We start from the raw sequence: 26596 nt of genomic DNA, 5'->3' as shown, positions 1-26596 counted from the left end.
TCTTTCCTGGCCAACTAGTCAGTTGAAATACATTTTTGCCTATAGTACTTTATCTATAGTACTTTAACTTGGGGAACAGTGAGACCCTGCACACATTTTCATGCATGCTCAGACCAATATGCAAATTTGAAAGTTGGACTGGCCTTCATTTACCCCGTGCTTACGCAGCCTGTGCTCTCCTCTTCCAGATTCCTCCTGAGGTTGGTTGACGGGAAGTTGCTGAAATGCATGGTGCCACGTCAGGAGGAGCGCAGAGTAGCTGGGACTCTTGTTCCTCTTCTTTGGAGGTGAAGAATTGACAAATCTAAACGGCCACACCACAAGCAGTAGAGTCTGGGTGAGATGGAGGAAGATCAGGAGCCCCCAGCAGTGTTTGAGACTTTGAAGAATCGGTCCCCAAGGACATACATCTAGATATTAAGGCCTGTGTTTATAAGAGCGATTGCTTTGCCATGCTCTCCTTGAGGACCTAGCTGAGCATCCAAAGAGGAGGTATTCGCTGTCACCTCCGGCGGAGGCAGGGTGGCCCATGCCACCCTATCTGTTCCGGTGCTTTGAGCTTCTCTGCATGCTGTGCCATCACCAACACTTATTCCCGTAGGAGTTTTTGCTGCCCCTGTGCCTGACAGCTTCAGTTTTCCTTGTTTGTCCTTTACTCTTCTCCTCTCATCCTGTACTTGGACACAGGGATAGTTCTTGGTCACGCTAATGGGTTTGCTTCAGCCCTCGGTGCTTCCTTCCTTCATCCTTTCTATGTCTGGCACAGATGTGGAGGCTGTGGGCTCTGCTCGCTGGCCAGGGGCTGGCAGTTCAGTGATGGAGCCATTGTCGGGGGTAACTTTGGTCTGTAACACAGTTTTTCTGGGTCTCTGCAGCTTTCTGGGTGAGGGGATCCATCAGCCTGCAGGTTCATTTGCACAAACACCATAGGTGAGAAAACGAGCGCTACATCAGGCCGCGCTTACTTTGAACCTGAGGGACTGCTGAGTGTCGGTCAAGGCAGTCCCGCAGGTCCTGCTGGCTCCAGGGGTGTCCTCTTGTAGTCTTGCTGTCTGCAAGCTGTGAGGGCCACCTCCTGGGAGGCAGTTGGCTCTCAGCCCCTGGGGACACCGGGGCTCTCCAGGCTGGACTCGCTGTGAGCTCTCCTGAAAGCACCGTGGTGCCGCTTGGCAGCCCGGGCAATGGCACAAAAGATTTTCTACCCTCTCGACTCAAACAGTAAAGCGAATACAGTGATGGAGGGAGGAAGGAGCGAGGCAGCTCAGGGAAGAGCTGTGTTCCTGCGGGGGGTTGTGCTGAGCACGCTCATGCTCTCACAGTGCTCACGGGGGGGGTTTTAACCCTGGGATCCCTCTTGAGTGCTGGCAAGGGTATCTCAGGCTTGTGTGGGAAGCAATGGTTTCTGTGCTGGGGCTGGTTCCTCCTTGCTGTGGCGTGGGGGAGAGGGTAAGCAATTTTTTTTTGCACAGATTTTTAAACTGCTGCTTTGCTTTTCTCACTCCGGGGTTGATGGACACTGCAGACGGTGAGCAAAGGTTGCAGTACCGCAGCTCGGTGCAGCGTCACTCGCCTGTGGCTGTAGTAGGCAGGGTGGTGGCTCTTCCAGGAGGAAAAACACCTCAGCTGAAGCTGTCTCCTGCGATTCCCCCATGGACCCAGTGGTGCAGCGAGGGTGCTGGTGCGCTTTGTGCTGTCAGGCTGCGCCCGTCAGTCCAGTCCGTCAGCAGTGGCTGAGCAGGGTAGAGGCAAGTGCAGTGACTCCGGAGCTGGTTCGGGTGCAGGCAGAGCCCTGGCGCGGGCTCCCTCCCGGCACGGGCACCCCGGGCTCTCGCTCTGGGACACCGCTTTGGGAAACGTGTCGTTTCCCATCCGTTCCTCGCCGGCTCTCGGCAGTTTCTGTGCGTGCCCACCAGAGAGCAACCCCGGTACAGGGTTGTTGTCTCCAGAGAGACAGAGACAGGGATGGTAGGTCTGGGTGCGAGGCCAAATCCATCTTCCCTCACCCTTTCCGGCCCTATCACCTCGTCCCAAACCCGAGCTGAACGGTGGGTTTGGCCTGTCACCACTGTGCGCACTGTCCTGGGCAAGAGGAGCAATCCTGCCAGGCAGGGAGGACGTGCTGCCATCTGAAGCCCTGGCAAGAGACCCTGCCTGGGTCTTCTGCAGCAAATCCACTGCTGTCTCCAGGGAAGGACCATGCCGAGAGTTAGTAAGGAGCATCAGTCCAACGCACAGGGTGCAAGTAGGGGTTCAGACAGAGCTTACAAAACTTGGATGGGTAAAAATCCGGTGCTTTATGTAGTCTCCTGAGTAAGCGCTCAGACAAATTGTGTTCATCTCATAGAATCATTTAGGCTGGAAAAAGCCTTAAGATCATGAAGTCCAACAGTTACCTCGGTGGATATCTTTGGTGCTTGAACACGTAGTTGGGTGTCTCGGTGTGGTTTTGTGTGTGAGATACCATCCTAGCAGTCGGTGTTCGGGGAAGGAAGAAGCCCGAAGTGCTTTTCATGCATCCACAGACTTTGCAAGCGTCAGCTGAACTTCAGCGCTGGCACGAAGTCCCAGGGTAGGCAGTCGCAGCTGGGCTTAGAGGTGGGGCTCAGCTATGCAACATCAAATATCTTACCTGAGCTGCTCGTGTCAGGAGGGAGAGACGGACAGGATTTATCTTGTCCAGGATGGACACACAGTGCAGGGTGATGAGTTGCCTGCTGAAGGACCCGTCCCTCTCCTGGGCTTTGCTTGAGCCGGAGGAGCAGCGTTCACGTGTCAGTGGTGGGTGCAACAGCCCGTGGCACCGCTGAGCCGCAGCCCCAGTACTTGCAGAAACGGGCTTTGAAAGAAAGCTGAGGGAAGAAACAACTCCTTGCTATTTTTATCCTTGCACCAGCCCCCAGGGATTTCGATTGACAGGATTAGTTATGAAGCCAATATTATGAGTTTAACTATGAGTGAAATAACACAACTTCTGTGGGAAGCGGAGTAAAAGAGGCAATTATACGGTAGTTTAATAACACTGCTCTGCTGGCTGGGTAGCTGAAAACTTACAGTTGACAGTAATTAGATTTTTTCATTCTTCCTGTTAAATAGCTATAAAAATGACAATAGAAAGTCATCTGATTCTCTTTTATTCCATGCTGTTTTCATCATCCAGTCCATGTCCGTTTGGCCTTCAGATTATTATTTCATATGTTTTTAGGGTCTGGTATTTAAGACACACTGGAACAGGACTTAATGTTGAAAATGCAGAGAGCACTGAGAAAAAGGGGGTGGCAGTAACACTCTTCTGAGCATCAGAAATCCGAGGGATGCTTGGATGGACAGTGAGGGCTTTCCAAATTGACTCACGCTGAATAGCAGCTGGAATTCTAAGCATCTATGCCACAGGAGTTATTTGGAATAATTTAAAATTACAGTAAAAATGAGATGTTAGAAATGAAGCATTATTTTGCCTGCCTGTTACTGTAATGTGCCATGCGTAGATAAACGGGAGGGAGGGAGGGAGGTGCTGCGGTGCATCAGGCTGCACCCCAGTCGCTCGCTGCCCTCGCCTCCCTTGTGGGATGGGAGTCGATGCGGTGATCTGGTTTTGGGCTTCGCTCCCACCTTGGGCTCCGTGCTGGGACGTTAGTGTGAGTGGGGGGGGGGTGTGTCAGCTGGAAAAGAGTTGGACTTGTACTAGTTCAGGCAAGAACCTGCATGGTCCCTCAGGTCTGCGGGGCGTCTTCTCTTCCCAATCTTTGCTGCTCCTCTGCAGCCCCGCAGTGCTGCCGTGTGCACCGACGTGCAGGCATCTCATCTCCCTGTCGTTTACATCCCAAGTGATGCTTACTTGTCAGGTGCCCTCCTTTCAAGCACTGTCCTTTTTCTTTTTTTTGCGTCTAGACAGCAGTAAGTTTTCTCTTATGCCATAAAAACTTGAATTACTTTAGCAACTGTGTATTTCCAAACTTGCAGGGTAAAACTTGATGAGCCAGGAAGTGTGTGGCGTTTTGGCTGCTTATGATCATAGCTTGAAAGCGCTACGCAGCACAAAGGAGAGAGCTCTCGGGTTTGCTCTCATTATTGAAAGCTCAGGATATGGGACATTTGCTTGGAGGCTAAAAGTATTCTTCCTCTTGCTCTCCTTTACTTTATAATGTAAAAGAGCCAGATATGACAAATGATATCCTGGTGCTGATGTTGTGAAGGGGGTTGAGCGTGAGGTTGTGTTTTGCAGCTCTGGTGCCTAGTGGGATCTCTGACACATGCAATAAATACGCTCTGCAGCAGCACACCCGACCTCACAGCAGAGCACGTCTCTTATTTTATTTCTTTTCCTCTGCCATGGCAGGAACACCACAGTTCAACTTCGCACTCGTGTGTTAGTTTTAAAACACTTTGGAGATGCCCAGAGCCGTTAGCGGGACAAAGGCCACCTCCAGGTATGCCGCTACGCCGTTTGCTTCTGCTTGTCGACAGAAATACGCTGTGCTTTTGGCAGATGCAAATGCTCCAGATGGTACTGGGAAAAGTGCAAATGAAAGATTTGATTCCAGACCTTCCTCACTTTAATAAATACTGTTCATCTCTCTGGTAGATCCTTTTTTTTTCTTTTTAAGGGACCTGTAAAATGCATCCTTTCTCCTTTCACCTACCTCTAACTCCGAGCTGGTGACCTTCAGCTCATCCCTGTGTCATTGGAAGGTGCGCTGCTGGTCATTGCAGTCTGCCATCCAACACATGCACCTTTCAGCACGTCATTCTGGTGCTCAGATCATAGTCTGTAAAAACTGGATATAATCCATTAATCAGGGCGTCCAACTGTCTCGGTGGTGGGGCCGGTTGCCAGTTTTGGGTCAGGTGGACGAGGTAGCGAGCGGTTCACAGGGTCTCAATGCCCGGCCATGCACTGGTGTGGTGCAGACCCGCAGTGCCTGCTGAGACAAATATTCCCTTGTGCCCCGGGTTCCCACCACCCCCAGCGTAACCACAGCAGGGACAGCTTGTGGCTCAAAACGCCCGCTGCTGCTGTTGGGCTTTGCCTGCTGCCCAGGTAGCTAACGTTCTGCTCCTGCAAAGCCACGGTGGAAGAGCAGGGAGGCTGAAAGGAGTCGCTCTCTGGGGCTGGTCCAACCCATGGGGCACTACCTGGATCTAAATTTGGCTTGGGAGGATGAGGGAGAGGAGAGCTGTCATCTCCCCCATTAGCTCCATCTGGAATGACATGTGTGTTCCTGACCGTGTGCTGTGCTGATGCCCAGGTCGCCACCCTGCATTAGCTTATTCCCGCACATTTACTTGTTACAAAATTAGATCCATTTTGCAAATTGCTGCTGCACTAGTAATTGAATTGAAGGGTGTTTTTTAGTTGTTTTTCTTTTCTTTTTTTTTTTTTTTTTTTTTTTTGCACTGGAGTAAATCAGGAATAAGTCGACAGAATCAAGCCCTTAGTGCTTTCAGCAACATGCTCATTTAAATAGGATGCAAGAGGGTGTCTGTGTTTACATTTGGCCTGCCAAGAATCTCTGTTTCAGAAACTGGCTTACATAATATGTCAAAATTGGTTTACTCATTAGCATTGCAAACTGCGTGAAACAAGCCGCAGATTGATAAACTCGCAGCAATATTTGCATCCAGAGCCGAACGGCACAGGGGGAGGGGAGGTTCATTAGGAAAGGTTCCACTTCCACAAGAAAAACAAATGGTTTCCAGTTACATATCTCAGACTTTGTTAATTTTCTGTCTTCCCAAATTTAAATAAAGATTGAGAGGGAAATGTGAAAATCTCTGTTGGCAAACAGGCAGCCCATCTCAATATTTCCTGGGCTGGCGGGTTATTTGCAGCAGCAGCTCCAGGGCCATTCCCTGCTCCCCGGCCGGGGCTGCAGCCCCTCTGCCAGGCTCCAGCCTGCTCATGCAGCCACTGCTGCCTTGATTGATATTTTCTCTACAGCACAGGGGATGGAGGCTCTGATGTTATTAAATGTGGAATGGGCACAGATGTAGCGGCGTGGTCCTTCCTTAGCCTGGCCAGGGCGAGCACGATGCAGCCTCGGGCAGAGCTGAGGACCATCATGCTGAAACAACTCCAGCTCAGGTCCTCCAGGGCAGGACCAATAAAACTTTGTCTCCACCGTGCAGTGTGTGATTTTATAGGCATCTATAAAACTGGATGCATACATGCAAGCGTGAGCAGGGCTCCCAGGGTAATATGAGCAAATATGCTAAGAGTAAAGCCACACAGCAATGAGAGGGTCTAAGTGCAGCCAGTGCTTTTGAGCTCCCGCTACGTGGGCTTTAGGTACCCTGCGGTGGGCTGGGGGCTGTGGGAAGAGATGGCAAAGGGCGGTGGGGAGCCAGGAGAAGAGCAGCCCTGTCTCATGCTGTTCTCGTGCAGATGCCTCCTGTGACTACTGCCGTACCCGGGAGGAGAATTCTCTCCCCAGGCTGCAGACCTTGCCATTACTGGTGTCGCTGCATCCCTTTTAGCTACATTGGCTGTGAATGGGCAGGGGATTAAATCTCTTCAGGCCCTCGAGCAATGTGGCAAAGCTAGCAGAAATCTGCTGGATGTCTACAGCTTTTCAGTAGTATCTAAAGGAGTTTGGGGCTTAAATCCCGTGAAGCTTTTTGGTCTGTTTCGAAACTACCAACTTAAAAATCAAAAGTGGAAAGCTGTGATACAGCATGGAGAGAGACATGGTATAACAAGGCTGGCACTGGCAGCAGCTGGTTTATGCTTGGCGATGCTGGGTGCCCCGTCCAGTATTTCAGATGAATTTTTGGAAAGGAATCTAATAAAGCTGAGGAAAGCACCAGCCTGCAGTGCTGCAGGGTCCGCCGCAGCCCGACAAGTGTTTTGCCTTGTCAGCAAACTCCGACACATCCGCTTTCAGCAATATTAGACCTGATCCAGAGAATTCATGGCTTGTCACTAGTTCAGAAAAAAAGCAGGCTTTGATCTCCTTATGCCATGGAGTCTGTGTTGCAGCGTTGTTTGAGGGAGCTGTGCAACAAGGTGGGTCATCACCTGCTGCAACACATCGTGCTCTGGCTAAAACCGCATCCTGCACCCCACGCAGATGCCCAAGTGAGCACACGTTCTGGAGGGCTGAAACACAGCAGCTCCCAGGGGCACCTCTGCAAAACTATTTTCGTGGATGTTTTTCAAGGTTTTCAGGAGACTTTAGTGAGTTTAAGTAACAGCACTTCTGTCGCTGTGGGAAGGGAAAATAAAATTATCTCACTGGAAAATGAAAATGAGAGGTGTTTGCATTTCACTTACTGTCATACCTTGCAGCAAGAAGCTGGTCACCATGAGATACAGCGAGTTTCAGTGCCAGCTGGAGAGCTGAATGCAACGAAAAAGGCCACGAGCAATGAGATGTCTCAGCTGGAGAGCTCAGGCAGGCTGAGCATCCTCCTGCCATCCTCCACCGATGTGTATGAGTAACCCAGGCACCCACAGACTGGAGAAGAGCTCTCCCAGGGGTGTGGGAGAGCCAGCATCACCCCTCCTGCTGATGCAGTGGGTGGCAAGTTTTGTGCGGTCCCCAGTCACCTTTGCCCATGGCTGGCTTTTGGTTCATGTTCCCCTTTGGTTCTGTGTTATTCCTACAAAACCTCCTCCACACCTTGTCTGGGCGGCTCTGTCTTTTCCAGAGATGGCAAGGAAGGAGGAGTGAGATGTGTGAGCCCTGTCCTCGGGGAGGAAGGCGCGTTGGCCAACGCTAACCAGGCGAATGCCAAGACACTGCTGCAGCCTGCGTGGTGTGAGCGTGGCTGCAGAGTGCAGTTCCTGCGTGGATAAGGCACCAAAGGGCTGCTCACGGTGCACTGGGAGGCAAACGCTGCCCAAAGGCACCGAGTTGTTTAATCTTTGTGGCTGGGACTCAGGCAGCGTGCACAGTAGCTGGCAAATGCTTTCACGTACGTTAAAATGCGCTGAGCAGCAGAGCAGTGCTTCAGCCTGGAGAACTCTCGCAGCACCACGATGTCTCCTCGTTACAGCATCAGCTGGCATCAGGCTGTATCTGCTGGAAACGCGGGGCCACATCGTCAGCAGTGGCATCTGTCAGCGTGGCGATGCGGCTCCTGCTCGGGGGAGAGGGGCCTGGAGGTTCAGCGCTCATAAAGGGCTGTTGGAGTCTCCTCTGTGCCTGGATTGTGCTAGAAGTGCAAGCCCCGAAGAGATAAATTGAATTATTGGATGAATTCAGACCCCTTGATTTTGTCTTCAGGATTTTCCCTGTGAATTCCAGCTCTTCTTGCACAATGTAAATCCCAAGCCGCTGGGGAAAAGCAATTGTGCTCCAATTTTGCTGCGTAGAGAACCCAGCAGGTGTTTCTGTATACCAGCATGTAACTTCTGTCTCCAAATAAAAGAGAAAGTTCACCTTGTGTCTCATCCGTTAAGTCACACATATTTGAAAATATTTGATGCAGTGTGTAGAAAAGAGGGTAAACCAGTGATAAACCCAGGGCTGATAAATAAATAGCATAGAGCGTGATTCACGGTCTCGGTTACACCAAAGAGTGCTGGGGCGATGGACTGGTGATGGCGGAGGCTCACGGGGCAAGCGCAGAGCCCGGCGCCTTGCAGGGAGGGATCCGTGGATCCATTTTGTGCTCTTAACGTGCTGAAGTCCTGAACGCAGAGTGGAGACACGGGACCGGGCTGAAACCCCTCTCGTGAGGGGGTTTGCAGTGACAGGGCGTGGGGTTTGTGTCTTTGTACAGCTGCCGGGGGGGAGCAAACGTGGCATCTTTCCAAAGATGTGGCATGCATTTGCCACTGGTGTGTCCCATTCGCCAGCAGGTGCCTCTATGTCGGAGACAACGAGCTTACCTCCTGCTTCCTCCTCCTCCTCCTCCTTCCAACCCACATAGGGGCACAGCAAAGGTTTTGTGTAAATGGATTAATAACACAGAAATTTTCCCTTTTGGCGCAAGGGCACCCATGGGTTTCCCATAGATTTTCTCTGATACACAAAAAGGGGCAAAAGCTCAAGTTCCAGGAGGACGCTTTGGAGGTCTGGTCCTGTGCGAGCACAGGAGGAGCTCAGTGCACGTTGAAGTGGGGGGGGCCTGAGAGGTCTTTTCCCCTTTCTGGATGGGCTCCTTGCTGTAGCTGCGGGGCAGATTCCTGAGGTGCACTGAAAGGCATCTGAAAATATAACAGAGTCCAAAAAGCCCCCGAACCCAGCAACAAAGACGCGCTGCTCTGATGACGCTCTGTAAGCGCCAGAGGTTCAGAGGCTTTTTAAGCTTAGTACAACTTTAGTCCAGAATTGTGAACTGTTTCTTTCCTACAGAGCACGCACAAGGAATAAAGCGATGCTGCATTAGCGGTGGGGAGGAAGGGGCTGCATCTCCCAGCCTGCTGTGGTGGTACCTGCACCACAACAAAGCAATCAGCCTCTCACCGAGGGAAAGCATTCGTTTTCTCTACTTAGGCTGCGTGTAGTCATTGTCTAATAATATGAGCATTTTGCCATCCCTCTGCAAATAAGGCTGAGGCTGCTGCCTGATTGGTATATCATCTCACTTTCGCTCGGCATTGATTTTCTTGCTCTCCTTATTTGCTTCATAAAAAGCGAGGCAAGGAGCTGGTGCTCACTCGCTCCCTCTCCCTCCCTCCCTCCCTCCCTCTCTCTCTCCTTTGAGAAGCTTTTGGGAGCCTTTATTTTTAGTATGAGACAAACCTTGCTTTATTTCAGGAGACACAAGTTGGATTATAAATCCTTTTGTAAATGTGTATGGTGATATTTGCTCCGGTAAGTTATATGCATCTCTATTTACTTGTGTAAATGTACTGTTTGGGGGAGAAGTGGGGTTTTATGGGAATCGTGAAGCCCACAAAATTGTTTTTAGGTTTGGTTTCTTTGTACTCTCATGCTGAGCCCAACTGTTCCATGGTTTTTAGATACGTTGAAATATTTTCAGTTTGTATTTTGCTTTGCAGAGGGGGGTGCCTGCTTTGAAAACTTGTTTTGCACTTCATTTCACAGCAGAAATGTAGAGAGTGAGGATTAAAGGGAAAAGGAATTCTAATTTATCATGTTCCTTCTGGCATTTTAAATCAAAGATGCCTCAAAAATAATGCAGCAATATTTGATATTAAAAAAATCAGTAAGAGCTATTTAATATTGATCAAGCTGAAGTATGAATATTTGACTGCATATTACTTAGAAAGATCAATCTGAAGTATGGCACGTTGGCAGCAACATGCTCCTCATTAATGAAATAAAGACAATCTTTAAAGTAATTAAGAAAATAGCTTTTTTTTCAGAGTGTACCATCATTAATACAGGTCAATAGACTGTTGCTCTGACTTTCTGCTCCCTGCCTCTGCTTTGTACGGCTCAGCAGCCTCATTCCTCAGTGCTCTCGGCTAACTTGGAGACCTCTTTGTTACCTGTAAATAATAGCGAGGTGCAGTTATTTATCTCTCCCCGTCATAGCTCCTGGTGTGCTTTCCAGGCAGTACAAGACAGTGATTGTAATAGTAGGGCTGAGGAAAACAAGATGTATAGCTGTAATACTTTTGGACTACATAATAAATACTTGAATTTGCAGCACTGTGTTAATTTATTTAATGGCACCTTGATTCTTTTGTACGTGAATCATATCCATGGGAGTCGATCGCTTTGGTGTTTCAGAAGTCTTTAAAAACTCCAGCTGTAGCACAAGCTGGAGCTGCTGTGAGAACATGTTTGAGTATATACCTGCTCAGAAAATCAACATATTAGACCCAGAATAATCTGCCTACTCTCATGATAACAGGGTATGCTAATAGATATATGAAGTGTACTTTAATAAGATGTTGGAAGGCTGTAACTGGGTTTATTAAACCCACAGGAGAAGGTAAGGATGTTGTGTCTGCCGGTCCAAGCTAAACTCTTCCAGAGAGAAATTTCAGATTGGCAATAACTGCTTAGTCATTTGGACCAGTTTAATTGTTACCGTTCTTTCAAAACGGAATAGTTGCACTTGCCTGAGGAGCAGCTGATGGGAATATTTTGCGGGCTCATGAGCTCTGCTGGGGTCTGTGCCGTGGTTGCCCAAGCCCTGGCCGGGCAGGAGCCGGTGCTGGCGTGCAGCATCCCACGGGCAGCCAGCCGGGCGCAGGGCGTTGTACAGGCAAGCCCACGGGCTCCGTTTTGCTTCCTTCCTGAAAATGTAGTTAATAGGCACTCAGTTCAGTGGCTTTTTGGTATTTGCATGATTGCTGTTTCATAAGGACCATATATATATTTATACCAGCTGCGTAACTTGAATGTATGTGCTCGACACAGTGTTAGAGAACATGGTACATAACAATAATTGTCTTTTTCACAGTCGTTTAACTCCTCAGGTGTGGAGGGCATGGGTGTCTGAGCAGTGCACAGCCCACACACTTTCTAGGTATAACAGTGCCTGAGGACAGCCTTAAGCATTTCTAACTTTGCTGAGCCTGGGGTCTGGCTCAGTGCGGTGCCCTCCAGGTGAGCAGAGGGACGATGGTCAAAGAGCACATTTGGGTGACCCTGGAAGGGAAGACGCTGGGTAGCATGAACTGAGGAGCACAATTCCTGCTTCCTGCCCTGCAAAACTAAAGGCCTGGGGTTTCTGTGCCACATAACTCATCATAGCAGGGGTGCCAGACTGCCCTGAAAGCTGGGCATGCTGTGGTTTATTAAGAAGACAGTTCAGCTCATCTTTACAGCTTTGAAGCAGGAAAGGTTGGTCTGACTGCAGGCAGGGGGAGGTCTCACCCCTGTCCCTGAAGGCAGGTTGCCAGTGGCCAAGGGAGCGTAAGGCACAAAGTGAATAATGTGGTTAAGTCCACATTAAGTCGCTGCAAGACTTTCCCTTGGCAGAGGAGCTTGTGGCTGAGCAGAAATGATCCTTCAGCCCTACATGCTGTCTCTACAGGATACAAACTCAGGGGGACAGGAGAGCTTGCCCTGCTCCTCATGTTGTCCATACAAAAATCTTCAGTGTTCATGGTTTTCCATCTGTTGCCTTTTGCCCATCCTAGCGTTGCAATCTGTGTTGCTCCTTCATCTCCAGCTACTTGGTGGTAGCAGGTCTGGGGGTGGCTTCTCCCCAGTCCAGTACCCCCCAACCACCACTCGCCTCTCAGACCTTGGAGCAGCCTCCGTCACCTCTCCAGGAGTAACACCCTCTCTGCAAGATGACCTCAAGCTGATGTGCAAATCAGGGCTTGGTGCAGCTGCAGGGACAGGTTCACAGCATGGTGCTTCACAAGCTCCAGGGCTGGAAATGTGAGATTTGTGCCAGTGAGATGGAGGAGTCGCTGTCCCTTTCTAGCAGGTGCATCAGGGTTTGAAAGAAGTTTAAAGCATTATTTAAAGCCTGGATCCTGGGGAACTTCTTTTCCTTTGAGATCTGTCTCCTTGGCTGCTCCTCTAGCAGCTGAAACAGTTCTTAGAGAAATTCCTAAAAAATTGATTTCTTAAATATCTGGCTCCTCCTGAATGCCAGATACTCTTTTTTTAGCCAAGTCCTTGGAAGACTTAATGAATACTTTCCTCACCTCTGTTAATCCTGTTCAGATCAATAGGCGCTCTCCAGGGGGAAAGGTATTTGTGTGGATATTGGATAGCAGCTGCCTGTCACTGCTGGTGATGGCAGGTGGTGTTTTATTCTTCATGTCAGTCTTGATTAGGAGTTCCTGTACAATTATATGACCATTTTTTTCAGGGAATATTTCCCCAAACATAGGATAGCAGATGGCAACTTGACTGAGAGTTTGGTCTTTCCTGATGTTGCCTTTGGGCTCTCTTTCCCTCAGCAAGCTGAGCGCAAGTCGCTTCAAATAGTAGCATGGTACACCCTCGTAAACACAACGTGTCTGTGTGCGGTGGACTGGGGGCTCAGCCCAGCTAGTCTGAGCAGAACTGGGGTCCCCGGGTCCCTGCCTGAGCTCTGCCTGCGCGGGTACCACCGCGGGATGCAGGCGTGCGGGAGGGCGTGAGGAGAGCCAGGGATTGGGGACAGGCAAGAGCCACCTCCCCGTTCAGTGCATCCCTGCTCCTTCATCTAGAGCCGGCGTGGGCAGCCTGAGGTAAGGTGAAGAGATGAAGCTGCTGCCTGCCAGCGCAGCACACGCGTGTCCGTACGCGGGACGCAGGGTTGCCAGAGAGCCCAGGCAGGCCCGAAGGAGAGATTTAGCTCCTCGCCAGGGTGTCTGGTGGCATAGCGCCAGCCATGAAGAAGTTGGAAGGGGGCCATCGGTGTGTCTGGGCTGCAGGCGAGGTTGGGGCTGGGGACACACACTCCCGCCCGGGCTCGCAGGGTCAGCGGGAGCAGAACTGTGGAGCTCTTGCACAGTTTTTATTTAATTCAGTGTCCAGTGCAGCTGGAGGGTCTGACTCTGCCTGTCCTTAGTTTGCAAATGTGATTGTTGCCCTTCGCCCGAGAGGATGCTCAGAGCCCTTGAACCTGCAGTGAAACTCCTCGGTAAACGAGCTCTGGAGCCAGAGACGTGACGATACTGTGAAACTCTTCAGCCTTCCGCTCCTGTCATGTACAACGTCTTGTTTTGAAGGGAAAAAAAAGAAAAGGAAAGAAAGAAAAATGAGAAAGATGTGCTGAGCCCTTCTGTAGAGACAGGGGAAGAGACAGGTGATACGGCATGGGGTGCCGTATCCGCAGGGCTGCGCCTTTCCTCTCCTCTCCAAACCGTCGGGTGCCGGGGCTGGTTGTCTGTCCGTCCGTCCGTCCACGCGCAGGCTGTCTGGGTGGAAGGGCTCTGCACCACCTGAACGGCTGCGCAGCGGCTCATCTGTCACTAAACTTCCTTGGTGCCGTGGCAAAGCAAATATGCTGCAGCAGGCTGGAAAGCTGTAAACATATGGGCACTAACAACAGATTAAGTGAGTGATTTAGTCTAAGGGGTTTGGTAGATTACCATAAAATGTATCTTAATTAGAAAAGCAATCAAACTTGCACAGAGTCAATGAGGATGAAACGTCCCTGCTGGCAACAGTGAGAGCTCTGTCCCCCGTGCCAGGGGATGGGGATGCCGATGGATGTATCTCGTGCCCACTTTAGGGGGTTTGCTGTGGTTTCCCCAATCCAGCTATGGGTGGAGGGTGCCCTCATGCCGAATTATTTATCCTTTGACCCACGAGACCATCCCACGAGCTGCTCAGAATGAGACTGATGGTGAACTCGGACTCCTTTAACAGCATTAACAAACCAGAAACTGCTGAAGGTGAAAGAACAGAGCATTTGCACATTTTCCTTAAAACTGTGTGCAATTACCCAAAGATACAGTTGAGTGTTTGCCATGTATAGCACATGATAAAGGACTGGGGCTTCTAAGTGCTACCATAACACAAATAATTAATAAGTCTATATCTCCCTCGCTGTGTCCTCATCTTTTTAGTGAGTGTGGCCATAATTAGCTTTCACCTGATTCTGAATTTATAGCATGTTCAATTGCTTTTTCACTCTGCCTGTGTTTTCTCTGCTTCCTTATTTTATTGGCTCTGGTTTTATTCCACAGGCCTGAATCTACAGATAAAAAAAGCTAGATAATCATCTCCAGCAGTGCAGATATAAAGATTGCAACAGCCAAAAACATATTGATGCATTATTGGTTTTGTACAAGTGCCTGCTTTTTTCTGGGGTCTGGGAGGATTTGAAGTACATTGGGAAGTGGCACCGAAGATGTACAGCAGCTGCTAGCAGTTGAGAGAAAGAAAAGGACACCTGGTTTTTTCAGAATTAAGTATTTTGAACCACGAAGGAAATGGGGAACGTTCAGGCAAGGTTTTTGCCAAGGTGTTTTTGTTATCTTTTTGTGTGTTTAGAAGCAGGTATGGCTGCAGATTTCAGGGAATGTGAATGAAAGGGCATAAAAAGAAAAAGAGATAAGCAAGAGGTGTGGAGGAGCACAGTAAGGGGGAGGATGTAGAGGAAACAGGACAATTTAAGCTGTCCAGATGAAGTGTGTCAAGAGCTAGTGAGATAAGGAATATTTTTTAATTTCAATTTAAGGACACTGTTACTAGCATTTCCTAAAAATGTTCATGGTTAGGTGTTGCTGTTTATGATTAAGTGTAGGGAAGGAAAGCAATGCCATCTCTGAGGACAGAGTATAAGAGGAGTGGCGGAAAAGAAGAGGAAAAGGAGGTTTTAATTTTAAAAATGTTTCTTGCTGAAGATGTTCCCTGTGAATTCCCAGAGCTCAGCAAGGCAAACATTCATTTATAGCCCATCATTTTAATTATTAGAAAAGAAATTATTTTTACCATGTAGGCTGATAGTTAGCCAGGAGCAAATTCTTCTCCCAGCCTTTTGCACAGAGGCGGGTGCTGAGGTCAGAGGCAGCACCAGTGGAATTTTCCATCCAAAACTGGTTTGAGATGAGCTGATGGGTCCCATTTTTGGGTCCCATCTGCATGGGACACTGGGCAGAGCTCCAGTACGGAGGGCTCAAGCCATTCTCCATTGTAAAAGGTGCCATGGTGAGGCTGGGTCTGGAGCAAGAAGGGGACATCTGTGATGGTTGGATTAACGAAGGACACTTCTAATGGGCCTCAGTGGCCAGGGCTGGGTGGTCCCCGCAAGGCTTTGCAGACATACTGCCTAGAAAACCAGCTGTGCTTTTCCAAAAGCAGAGCCTTGGTTCCCAGTGGTCCTGCTTGTACGGGTGTTGTGGGGCTGAAAAAAAGGAAAAAAATGGCCAGACATCATCTGAAAGAGTGCTGCTGGGTGTGTAAGAAGGATTGGAGGCCCCATTGCTTAGCAATTTGAAAGCACTCTCAAATCCTCACGGGAAAAAGGTGTTGCGCCAGATTATTAATCCCAAGGGTTTTCGAGATACCTTCCCAAGCTAAATAATTTTCACCCATTTCCTTAAAACTGCTTGAGAAAGGAGACAGAGCCGAATGCAGGCATGCATGCGTGTGGGGCGGGCGGGGGGAGAGGCAGCAGATGACACCAAATAGCTACACAGCGGCAGAGGGAGCTGCGAGGAAGCTACTAATGGCCTCTGATGAGCACGGATGTGATAGTAATGAGGTTAATGCCCTTTCATTCACCCAGAAACATCTTAGCGAACTTATAATCCCTGCTAGTCAAGGGGCAATCATTAGGTCATAAATAATACAGCGTGACTGAAGGACAGGAGCCTTTCCTGTAATAATCATTTTCAGTCGGTGCTGACCCGGGGAGGGTTGTGTTGCAGCCCCCATGCTGTGCCGCGCTGCGGGGATGGAGCTGTCGGAGCATTTTCTGGTCAGAGGAGCACTCCCACCTCTTGCTTCTGCTGTGTGCATCTGTCATCAGAGCAGGAAAATGCTCCACCGGAGCCCGGGTCTACCAGGTAGCGCTGGGAAAGAGGAGCTGAAGCTAATGGAAAGAATAAAGACGCAAATTAGATAATGAAGCAATTGCGGCAGTCATCAGACGGTGCTGCCAGGGGCCTCGACCTGCCCAGTGGTGCCTGGTGGTGATGCTGGGAGTGCTGGGGCTGGGCTCCCCGGCTGGGAGAGGTGCCTTGTCCCAGCCCCGGCCTGGGGCAGACGGTGTGTGCATCGTGTACAGCACTGCTTTTGCAAGCCGGGTTTGCGGTCCCCTGCCATCCAGTGCTGCGTCGGAGGAGGTATGGTGTAGTCTCGGTTGTCGTTGAGCCCCTGAGGATGTATCGACCATCAGGGGTTTAGCGACATTAAGTGCGGGGGGCACTTTCCCTTCTCAGAGTGCTTCCCATGTGCGGATGTCATTCAGCCGTAATGTAAATTCCTGTGTTTATTAGAGGGAGTAAATCCTACTTAGTAATAACTTGGATCATGCTCTGTATGCATTTATGTTAGATCATGGGCCATTTTAGACCCAGATGTTTTTAAACCCACCAAGTGAGTAAGGAAATGAGCAACCATCCAACCTTTTTTATTTTATAATTAAATGTTTACACTTCTTACACAATAAATCCCATATAATCAGCTTGTAAAGCCTGCACAAAATCTGCGTTTTCAAGAGGGAGCAGGAACAGAATTACATTTATGCATGAACCTGAGTGTTTGCTGGGTTGCCGAACCTTACCTGTTAATAAAATAAGAATTAAAATCACCTGTTAGAAAACCTCTCCTCTACCTGACCGTGGCTTTCCTTGCTTTTTGCCCATGGTGGTCACAGGTGATTGATGCCAAAGCAGCTCGTGGGACGATGTGGGCACACGGGGGGATGGCTGGCAGGGGCAAGAGGAAGGGGACCCAGGCCGGGGGTGGCCGCTCTCCTGGGCTGGCACTTGCGATGCTCTGGGCACTGTTGCAATGTGGATCCCGGTAGAGACCACCACGGTTGTCTTTTTTGCTAGCAGTCTAGGACTGGAAAAGTTTTCAGGCCCAAAAAGGAGCACATGTCTCTGCTGAAGTGATATATGTCACAACATGAGTTATTCAGGGATCATATGTACAAATCTAAATAAATCTGTCCAACTTGTGCTCCCACCTCCTTAAAAGAAGAGGCTACAAATGTGGAGTTGTGGAGACTGCAGAGGAAGAGCTGTAGCTTCCAGACTGCTCTACAGCTGGGGGGGAAAAAAGGGCTGCAGGCTGAAAATGCAACGAAACCTCAGCTCTGTGATACATCCCAAATGAAGCAGCGTACACCCAGTGATTACCCCAGGTACTCCTAAATCTGTCTGCAGCAAGTACCGGTGTATTTTGTTTTGTGGAAGACTTGTTGCCAATCTGTCAATGTCCACGTGCAGAAAGCAATTTATACAATAAGTAAAAAAAACCCCTCAGGTTCTTGTAAATGTCTTTGATTATCTCAAGCTTTTGACAAGTTGTTAGAGGGGCTGGAAGAGCTTAGCATCTCTGCCCCACATGTGTAACTAGCTTTGTCCTCCGACAACTTTTCATTTCACTGAACGCAAGAAGAGATGCTCTCAATATGTCTTTATTTTCTGCTTGTTAACTCTTCCACGCATGCTGCCAACCTTAGCATTAGCTTTCAACTTTATGGCTGACCCATTAAATACTGGATGAAACACATCTCATCAGCTTGCATTACATTTTGAACTGAATAAATAGGAAAGGCATTACACAGATTCCGTCTGGCCATCTGGAGGAACAATGTTCTTTACCTCAGCGAATGGCTATCTAATCCTCTCATATACAGTTGGGTTTTATTCTATTACTATATAATGGCTACCATACCATTATGTGGTGGAGCTAAATGGGATTTTTAGAATAACCAATGAAAGATGAATAAAAAAGATAAAGGTTTTCTTCAAAGAAAAAGAGAGAAAATTGTCTCCTTGGGATTAAAGTATTGTAGAACCAAATTATTTTAACATCATCTTTACTCACTAAAAATATCCCAGTTTCATTTCCATAAATCTTTCCATTAAGAATCAAATTAACTATTTTTTTTTTCATTTTAAAAATGTGGAGCATTAAATGAAATGCTGTGCTTTAAACAGAGGATGCTGCAGGGTTCCTGCCCACTGCGGGATCAGGTCTTTCCGTCCAGCCAGTGGCATCAAGGGCTGCTCTCTGCGGGGTGCCCTAAAATCCAAAACAGAGGTTTGCTGCTGCAAATGCCCTGGCGAAGACCCTAGCCAAGTGGGGAGGTCTTGGAGCAGGTTGGTCTCCTTCAGGTGGGTCCCACCGGCCTCGGGGGCTGGAGGACATGGTCGTCCAGCAATGGCCGTCCTTGCCACACAGCATGCATAAGAAAGGGCCTCATGTGCTTAGCTCAATGTAAAACCATGCAAAATTGTTGATGTGAAGATTTTCCTCCAGCAGAACTGTAGCTGCATTTCCATTCCCCTTTCAGAAGGCATTGGAAACATTAAGTCTGATAGCCAAGGGAAAGCTATGAGGTGCTTTGCGTGAGAGCTGGACAGGTTGTATGTCCTCGTCTCCAGCACGGTGACACCAAAAGCCCTTTCCCAGCTGCCACACATCCTGGAGGTGCCCATGTCTGCAAGTGCCTCCTGGTGTGGGACAGTCACTCTAGTGGTCCTTCAGCAGTGTGCTAAAACTGAGGCACCGCTGGGGTCGATGTTTGGGCAGACGTACAACGTTCCCCAGATGGGGCATATGTCGTTCTTCAAGCCCCAAACTCTGAGATGTTCCCTCATCCCTGGGCTTTCCCCTCCATGCAGACCAGGTCTGGGCAGGCATGGGATTGTTCTTTGCAATGCTGCTGTTTATTTGTAAGGGGGCACACTAAATCCCAGCAATTAGTGAACGATTGCTTTAGGGTTTATTTCTCAGCAGGAGCAGAATATATTTCAGCTTTCTCCCTGTATAGCTGTTGGAAGAAAATGACTCCTGCTAGTCATCGCCTACCCCCCAGCACTGCGTCGGCTGCGGTGCTATCCACCTCCAATTCATCAACCAGTCAAGTTGATATAATTAGGAATCCCAAAGTCAATAATCTGATAATCTCCAGTGCACAGAGGCTTGTATGTAGGAGAAGTGATTCCAGGAAGTCTGCAGCTCAGATCCGCGCAGGAAAAATGCCAGATTTTAAAAAAGAAACAGGCAGAGACCTGGAGGAGAGAGTGCTTCCTAATCCTTCACTGGTGACATATTTTGGGCCATCAGCTCTGCAGTAAATGTTTTCCCGTACAGTCATTTAGTGCCTTCGAACTTTCCCTTTACAGTCTTAATAATAATGTTCAATTACTGGTTCTGCTTTATAAATAAATAATCTCAGTTTAACGAGACACTCTGCTGGGTGAGCGATGCTGGCTGCGGGGGGGACGTCTCGGGGGCCCTCGGAGCGGCGCGCTCCCTCCCCGCTCTCACACGCGCCGTTGGCCACAGTGAGCGGCAGAAAGTGTAAAGCAATATAACATTTGGCAAACGTTTTGCAGTCTCTTTATTGTGGTGATCTGGAGAAAGGGAAGTCTGACATCCAGAAATGATGCCAGAAAAATAGGTCTTTGTAAAACACTTCGAATGTGTAAAATGACTAATAGAAGAGTAGGCGTTTCAAATATTTCAGGTGGCTCTTTAAAAGTGTTAGGAGGTCCCCTCGTCTTTCCAATGTTAGGGCAGGAGTGGGGGCGCGGGGGAGGACCTCTCCAGGAAAGCGTCCAGCAGGTTGATTGCCATTTTCCTCCCTCAGCCCGAAGTGAAAGCACTGAAGACCAAGCCATGTAGTGAGCTGCGTGTCCCTCGCAGCCTGTCTTTGGCCACCACAGGAGCCCTCAGGCAGAGCAGGGATCTCCCCTTTGCACTGGGGGGGATTTGGGGTGCATCCCCAGGCCAGCTCTGTCTTGCCTGCCAGCGAGCTGCCAAAGGCTGCTACACGGGGCAGACATGCTCTCGGAAAAAATAAATGGCTTATATAAAAGTTTAATCAATTTTAAATGACAGTGTTATCTGCCTAACAGGTTGTTTTAGCTGTAACATGCCTTTTAGCTCGCCTAGGAACTGTTCTGCCGCCTTCTGCTGCGCACAGCGAGCCTGTTGCTCAGCAGGCATTGAGGGGAATTGTTGGAAAGCCAAACATGGAGAAGCAACGGGAAATCATCCCATTTTTCCTTTCCATGGTGGGATGAGTGATGTCCGAGGTTGCGTGCTGAGGCGCTGCCAACTGTTTAATGCACAGCTGGGACTTCAGCTCCCCCAGGGCATCGCACGCCCCGAGCCCCTGGCCACTGAGGACGGTTGGGCTGGGAGACGAAGGGACCAGCCTTGAGTCTGGAGTCTGGATAAATGACAGCTCCGGAATACTGAATTAGAGGATCCATTGCCATTGCGTTGAAGCCTGGCATCAGAAGAAGGAGGGCTTCCAGCTGATCCTGTAAATCAGCTGATGAACCTTTGTCTTCCCGGAGCTGGTGTGAGAAGCATGTGCTCTGCTGGAAATTATCTTGCTGTTTTTTCTCAGTGTGCTAAGGAGCCAATTGATCTTTAAAACATGCTAATCTGACTTGACAGTGAAGGCTGTTTATTATTGCACGGTACCATAATAAGTACAACTTCTGTTGATTTAGTTAGACTATGGGATTTACCTGACTTCCTTACAAAAATATACCAATAGCGCAGGCCAAGGCTGCAAGGTCATAGAGGGAATATCACCATAACAGGAGCAGGGGATGGGATGCCATACGGAAAGGCATTGCGAGCTTCAGAGATGTGTGTGAAACCATGTGGAAGAAGGGTGATCTTCCAGCCAGGCTGGACTGGACATGGGAGATGTGCATTGCTCCGGTCCGTGCTGGGGACCTCAAATAATGTCCCTTCCTCCCCCTCCCTTCGGTCTATGGCCTCATCGGGTGGGTTGGTAACTGCTTCGATAGCGCACATCAAACGAGCGGGCTGTTAGCCCACATGGACGGTGGACCATTGACCCAGGCGGAGGACAGGCATTTTCCATTTCCCTCAAGGGTCCAGGCAGGAGCAAAGGCACCGACGTCCCCGTTGCATCACTGTTGCAGGAGGGACGGGGTGCGCAGGGGACGGCTGGGCTTTGCCCTGCTCCCGTGCCAGCGGGCAGGAGCAGCCCAGCACGGCCACGGCAACAAAGATTTGTTGCCTCAAGGGCACCGTGTTTTTCCCGGCTGCTGCTCCTCCTCTGGGCACAGCGCTGGCCTTCGGGGCTGAGCCTTGAGAGGCAGCAGCCATGTGATAACCGGAGGTAACTGTGCTGGGGAGATTTATCTAATATGAAGGGGAAAAGCGATATGCATGCACGCTGCAGATGGGACTAGAGCTGAGTGTGGATTTATAGTCAAAGAGTAAATAGGAACATAGGGAAATGCTTTCCCTTTCTCCATAAACTTTTCAATTTCAGAGAGGCCAGATTCAATAAAATTATCTCGCAGATGGAGGTTTTATTGAATCTGGCCCATAAAGCTCCCATTATGGGGTTTACAACTGCCATTTACACAAATCCTGCTATAATAAAATACAGTGGTGTTTACAGCATTCCTGCAACTGCCACAGAATTACAGCGTGCACAAAAACCGACGAGTAAATCTTGGCTTAATGCACCAGGCGCTCCACTGACAACATAAAGCAGCAAAACTTGGGGGGAAAAAAAAAGGAAAAATGCAGAGGTAGGAGAAGGTTGCTTGGGCGAGAGGAGAATTATGCCTGCTGCTTGGCCAAGATACCCCAGGGAAATACCAGAGATTTACAGCCCTCACCCTGCTGTCCTGCAATGCAAAACATAAATATGCTTCCAAAAGGTGCTGCATGGCTTCGGCACACAGCTGTGGGGACCGGCCGGGCGTTACTGGCAGCTGGGCGATCCCAGCCGTTAGCAGCATCTGATCCAGCCACGGCAGAGAGCCAAGCTCAGGTTGGCTGAAGTTCGGTATAAAAATCTCCAGCTGGGTCTTTTTCCCTTTCCCAGCTGCCTTGTGGGTGCTGCCTGGGTGGCTGTAGCAGAGGGTGTGCTGAGCAAGGATGGAAACTGGTGGGCAGCCCTGGTGTGGCTGGAAAGGAAGGAGGCTGAAGGCTTTGCTGAATGAGTGAAAGCATCTGAAAAGCCTCTGGTTAAGAGCAGAACGTGGGGCTAAAGGGTAAGTAGAGGCTAGATCTGAACTGTCTGAGGGACTGAGACTTCAGTGCCTGAGTCTGCTGTCAAAGACGCTCTCGATAGGGGAGAGGAAAAACTAGCAACTCTGGAGGACATCCTTTCTGAGAAGGAATAGCCTGAGCTGTGGTTTTGGGCATGGCTCCATGGTCTTGGTGAATAAACATGGTAGCACACATTTATGCTGATTTCCAATACTTGGTTAAAGGAGATGCATTTCAATTGCATGTCTTTCCTCTGCTTGTCCCCATGCTGAGAGGTGGTGGCTCTTCCTTTATGGCAGGTTTGTCTCACACCACAGCCCTTCAGTTCCCTCTTTATATATCATGACATTAATCTTCGTGCCTTCCTATGTATCTGCAAAACACTTGCATTCGCAACTCTGTTAATTAGGCCAGAAAGCAGGTCAGCACTAATCTCTCCTGTTCTCCTTAATATATTGTTTTCTGACATTGCCTCACAAATTAAACAGAGATGATTAATACTGATTTTCAGTGTTGTGCTACATGTAAGGGCAGAAACTTCTTGTGTTTACAGAGCAAGTGTCTCATTTAGGATGAAGGAACACTACTCAAGTTATAGTAGAAACTTTTATTTCATGGCACATATTTAACAAGTCAATTCACAGTAAAGTTCAGCCTTCCTTTTTTTCAGCCAGCTCAGCATGAAGAATTGATTCAATCAAAGTTTTTATCAACATTTTTTATCATTGGGCACCTAAATACCTTTGCAAATCTATCCTCGATGATATGCCCTAGTCACATTGGAAGTGAGTAGCAGGGTGGGATTGCATTGTTCTCCTATTGTTCTCCGTGCTCCATTCTGCTCAGCACATCACCTCGCGGCCGGGGAGGCTGTCCCTACCCCAGCTCAGGAGTGGCCCCTGTAACCTGGCAGTGTCTGGGGAAAGGATGCACATGCAAAGCTGAAGTCCAAGGAGGCTGCTGAAACACCTGGCCTTGCTCATGCTGTCAATTGGGAGAACTCAGATTAATGGCATGTTTTGCAGAGCCTTGTGCAGCAAGGATAGCTCTATTTTTTCTATTTATTATATTTCCATATTGCTTTTACTGAATCATTCAGTCCTTTATTTTGCCATTTACATTTGCTTGCTGTATATTTTTTCAGTGTCCAAGTACACATTTTCTTTTCCAGATGTGTGCACTGTTTGTTTCCTCTGTGTTACTGGCTTTTACCTCATTTAATTGTGACTGGGATCAGGGGTTTACTTGTCACTTCCCATATCTGCCCCACTGTAGATCTCAGTAACTCTATTAAAGCTGATGGAGTTACTTCAGGTCTATAGTGCTACAGTCAACAAAATCTAGCCTGTCCTTTAATTTCAATTAAAAGTGCATAAGCTGTCCCCACTTCTGCTCAGGTCAAGGAAGCCTGCATCAATGATGTTTTAAGACACCCATTCCTGTTTTCAATTCCTGTTTGAACCCTTGATATAAATATAAATGCTGATGTGTCTCTGGCCTGCACACTCCCTCCTTCATCTTTTTCTCCTGGAAGATTAAGATGCCCTACAGGTTTGCATCAGAACCACTCAAGCTCTTTGTTCTTGTCCGGTTTGCCTGAGCTTATCCTACGTCTTGATTTTTTTTCTGTTTTGCTGAGTGTCAGTTTACTGCACCTCTGTATCCATCTTGGGTTATGGTAGTAATTTAGGAAAAATAATCAAAAAATCATTGTGTTTTTTGCAAGTCATACATTAAATGGAAGAGGGGCAGCACGATTCTGTGTTTTGCCATGTAATGGGATGTTGGCCACATGAACTGTCTTGGTCTACTATTGCTACTCCTGGTTGCTCCTTATAAATACTTCTGCCAGTGTTTTATTTGGGTTAAGACTGACTCATTATGCTCAGTCAATATTCATCCTTCTCTTGTCCAAGCTCTCCTGTCAGAGAATGATTTAAATAGCTGCCTGGGTTGTGAATCCCAAATGGGGTTCAGGACAGGAGGGGAGGGCTGAGATGCCTGGCACAGACAAATGGTGATGTTTCTCTCTACCTCTGGCAACAGAGCTTCACGTTTTGTGGTTCTTTATATCGGTGTTTGGGAAGGGCGCAGGAGTAATGTATGGCAATGCCTTGAGTGCATGGAGTGATGGATAACCTGACCCGAGGGGGCTGGTGCTGCAGCGAGAGCTGCTGCACGGATCTGCTTGTGGTGGTTGCTGAAACGAAATAAAATAAAAAATGTTGTTTGTTTTTGACAGCTTTTTGCAATCTTTGCATTTGCAACATGCGGTGGGTACTCTGGAGGACTGCGCCTCAGTGTGGACTGTGCAAACAAGTCAGAGAGTGACCTCAACATTGACATAGCCTTTGCCTACCCCTTCAGGTAACCCGGTTTGGTGCGTGGCGGTTCGTTTGCAGGGAGGCAGGCATTCGGGGGCTGATGTGAAGCCCATTTTCAGTGGGGTTTCCCATCACTTATAGCAGCTCTTGGTTAAGCATCAGTCTGGGGCTCCTGAATTCTCCTCACAGTATTGTTCAGGCTCTGGGTGTGCAGGAGGAATGAATTTGGCTAAAGCTGGTGTGGCTGGGGGCCGCGGGAACCGCTGGGGAATGGGAGCTCAGCGAAGGAGAAGAGAGCAGTTGTGGGCATGCAGAGCCCTGTAAAGGCCAGGACAGCTCAGGGGCTGGAAAACGGCAGGGAAGGAAAAAGAATAAAAACACATTGGCCCAAGAAAAAAATTGAGATAAAGTAGCCATTAACTGTGGTGTAGCCATTAACTAAGCTGGAAATGAGGGAGGATTCCCAACCATTGGAGTAGCAAGAACCTGGAAGAGCCACTCCATGGGGAAGGGGAAGCAAAAGACAAAACAAGTTTGAACCATAATTTTGAAATGCTTTTGAAAAGTCTACTAATTGCCTGTCTGCATCTCTCGGTGCCTGAATACTTTAAACCTTGGAGCCTAGTGACTTAGGAAAACAGATTTTATGTTATTTAAGTAAGTCTGAAAGCTGTAGTGAGGTTAAAATATATATAAATATATATAAATATTCATGCCATTTAGGATCCTGCTTCAAAAGAACATCCACAGTTTTGTTTTTAAAGATGTCAAGTCCACTCTAGAAACCTTTCACTTCTGTATAAGTGATTTCTTTAAGGAATTGAGATGATTAAGAAAAGAATGCATAATCCAATCTCAAGCCCAGTACACTATGACTCTAAAATTATTTTGCTTCCTTGGGAAATCACATGCTGTTTTGCTTATGATTGCTATGCACAGACCAGATGTAATAGCATCTACTTCTTTAATGTGTTCTAAAATACAGCATCTTCCAAACAGTGGAAACTGAATTTGATTCCTTGAACTGTTTTTCTTCCTTGACACACATTTGTTACTCCAAAGAGTCACATTTTTTGGTATTACAAATGTTTATTTTTTGTCTTGAACTTGCCTGCATTTTCTTTCATTTCTGTATAGTATGTATGAAATAGATCCTGAAAATTGAGTTATGTGAATTTGTAATGATTCACTTCCAAATAGGTCATATCTCCAGCATTCATTACAGAATACACCATACAGTAAAGTGCTTTTAATTTGCATGATTATAAAATAGTACTTTATGTAAAAAGTTAATAAAATGGAGAGAAGTAGCCAGCAAGCATCTTCTGATGTTTTACCAGGCATGTCGACCATTGCGTTTAGAAGGATGTGGCTGGATCTGCAATTTCCCAGTCTTGCTTATTAGAAAACTGCAAACATTGTTGGGTAATTGTAGCATTCCAGCCTGTTGGAAAGATGGTGCAGAAAAGGATTTTTTTGCAGAAGAGCTCCAACTGAGGCTGTAGCTGGCCCTTGAACTGTCTGTGGCTCCCAGCTGTGGCTGGGTGTGCTCGGAGCAGAGTGGGACATAGGAGGAACCTGCACCTGAAGGTTGGGTGTAGGGCAGGTACGGCAGAATGGCTGGCCACATGGTGCAACATACCTGTAATTTGCAGGTGAGAAAGGAGATGACACTTAGCCAGCTGGTGTTTTGGGAGAAGCATGATAATACTTGATTTTTGTGCAATTTGGCACTTTGCGTGCACACTGAGGCACGTGCAAAAAGTGTCCAAAGAT

The 26596-nt window shown here is 48.3% G+C and overlaps 1 protein-coding gene across 3 annotated transcripts in view; it reads left to right on the top strand.

Moving 5' to 3' along the window:
- SYNPR (synaptoporin) overlaps positions 1–26596 on the top strand; it is a 110703-nt gene that overhangs the window by 55382 nt on the left and 28725 nt on the right. Inside the window, exons 4-5 of one of the 3 annotated variants that reach the window (XM_075158449.1) lie at positions 189–287; positions 24739–24863. In XM_075158449.1, coding sequence (XP_075014550.1) covers positions 225–287; positions 24739–24863 — 188 coding nt within the window. In that variant the 5' untranslated portion in view covers positions 189–224. The remainder of the gene's footprint in view (positions 1–188; positions 288–24738; positions 24864–26596) is intronic. The other 2 variants (XM_075158451.1, XM_075158450.1) reach the window with 2 other exon arrangements.

The sequence above is a fragment of the Calonectris borealis genome, chromosome 10, assembly GCF_964195595.1.
Source record: "Calonectris borealis chromosome 10, bCalBor7.hap1.2, whole genome shotgun sequence".
In the NCBI taxonomy this organism is placed as follows: Eukaryota; Metazoa; Chordata; class Aves; order Procellariiformes; family Procellariidae; genus Calonectris; species Calonectris borealis.
The sequence above is the reverse complement of the archived record's forward strand: the minus strand, read 5'-3'. Positions and strand labels throughout refer to the sequence as shown.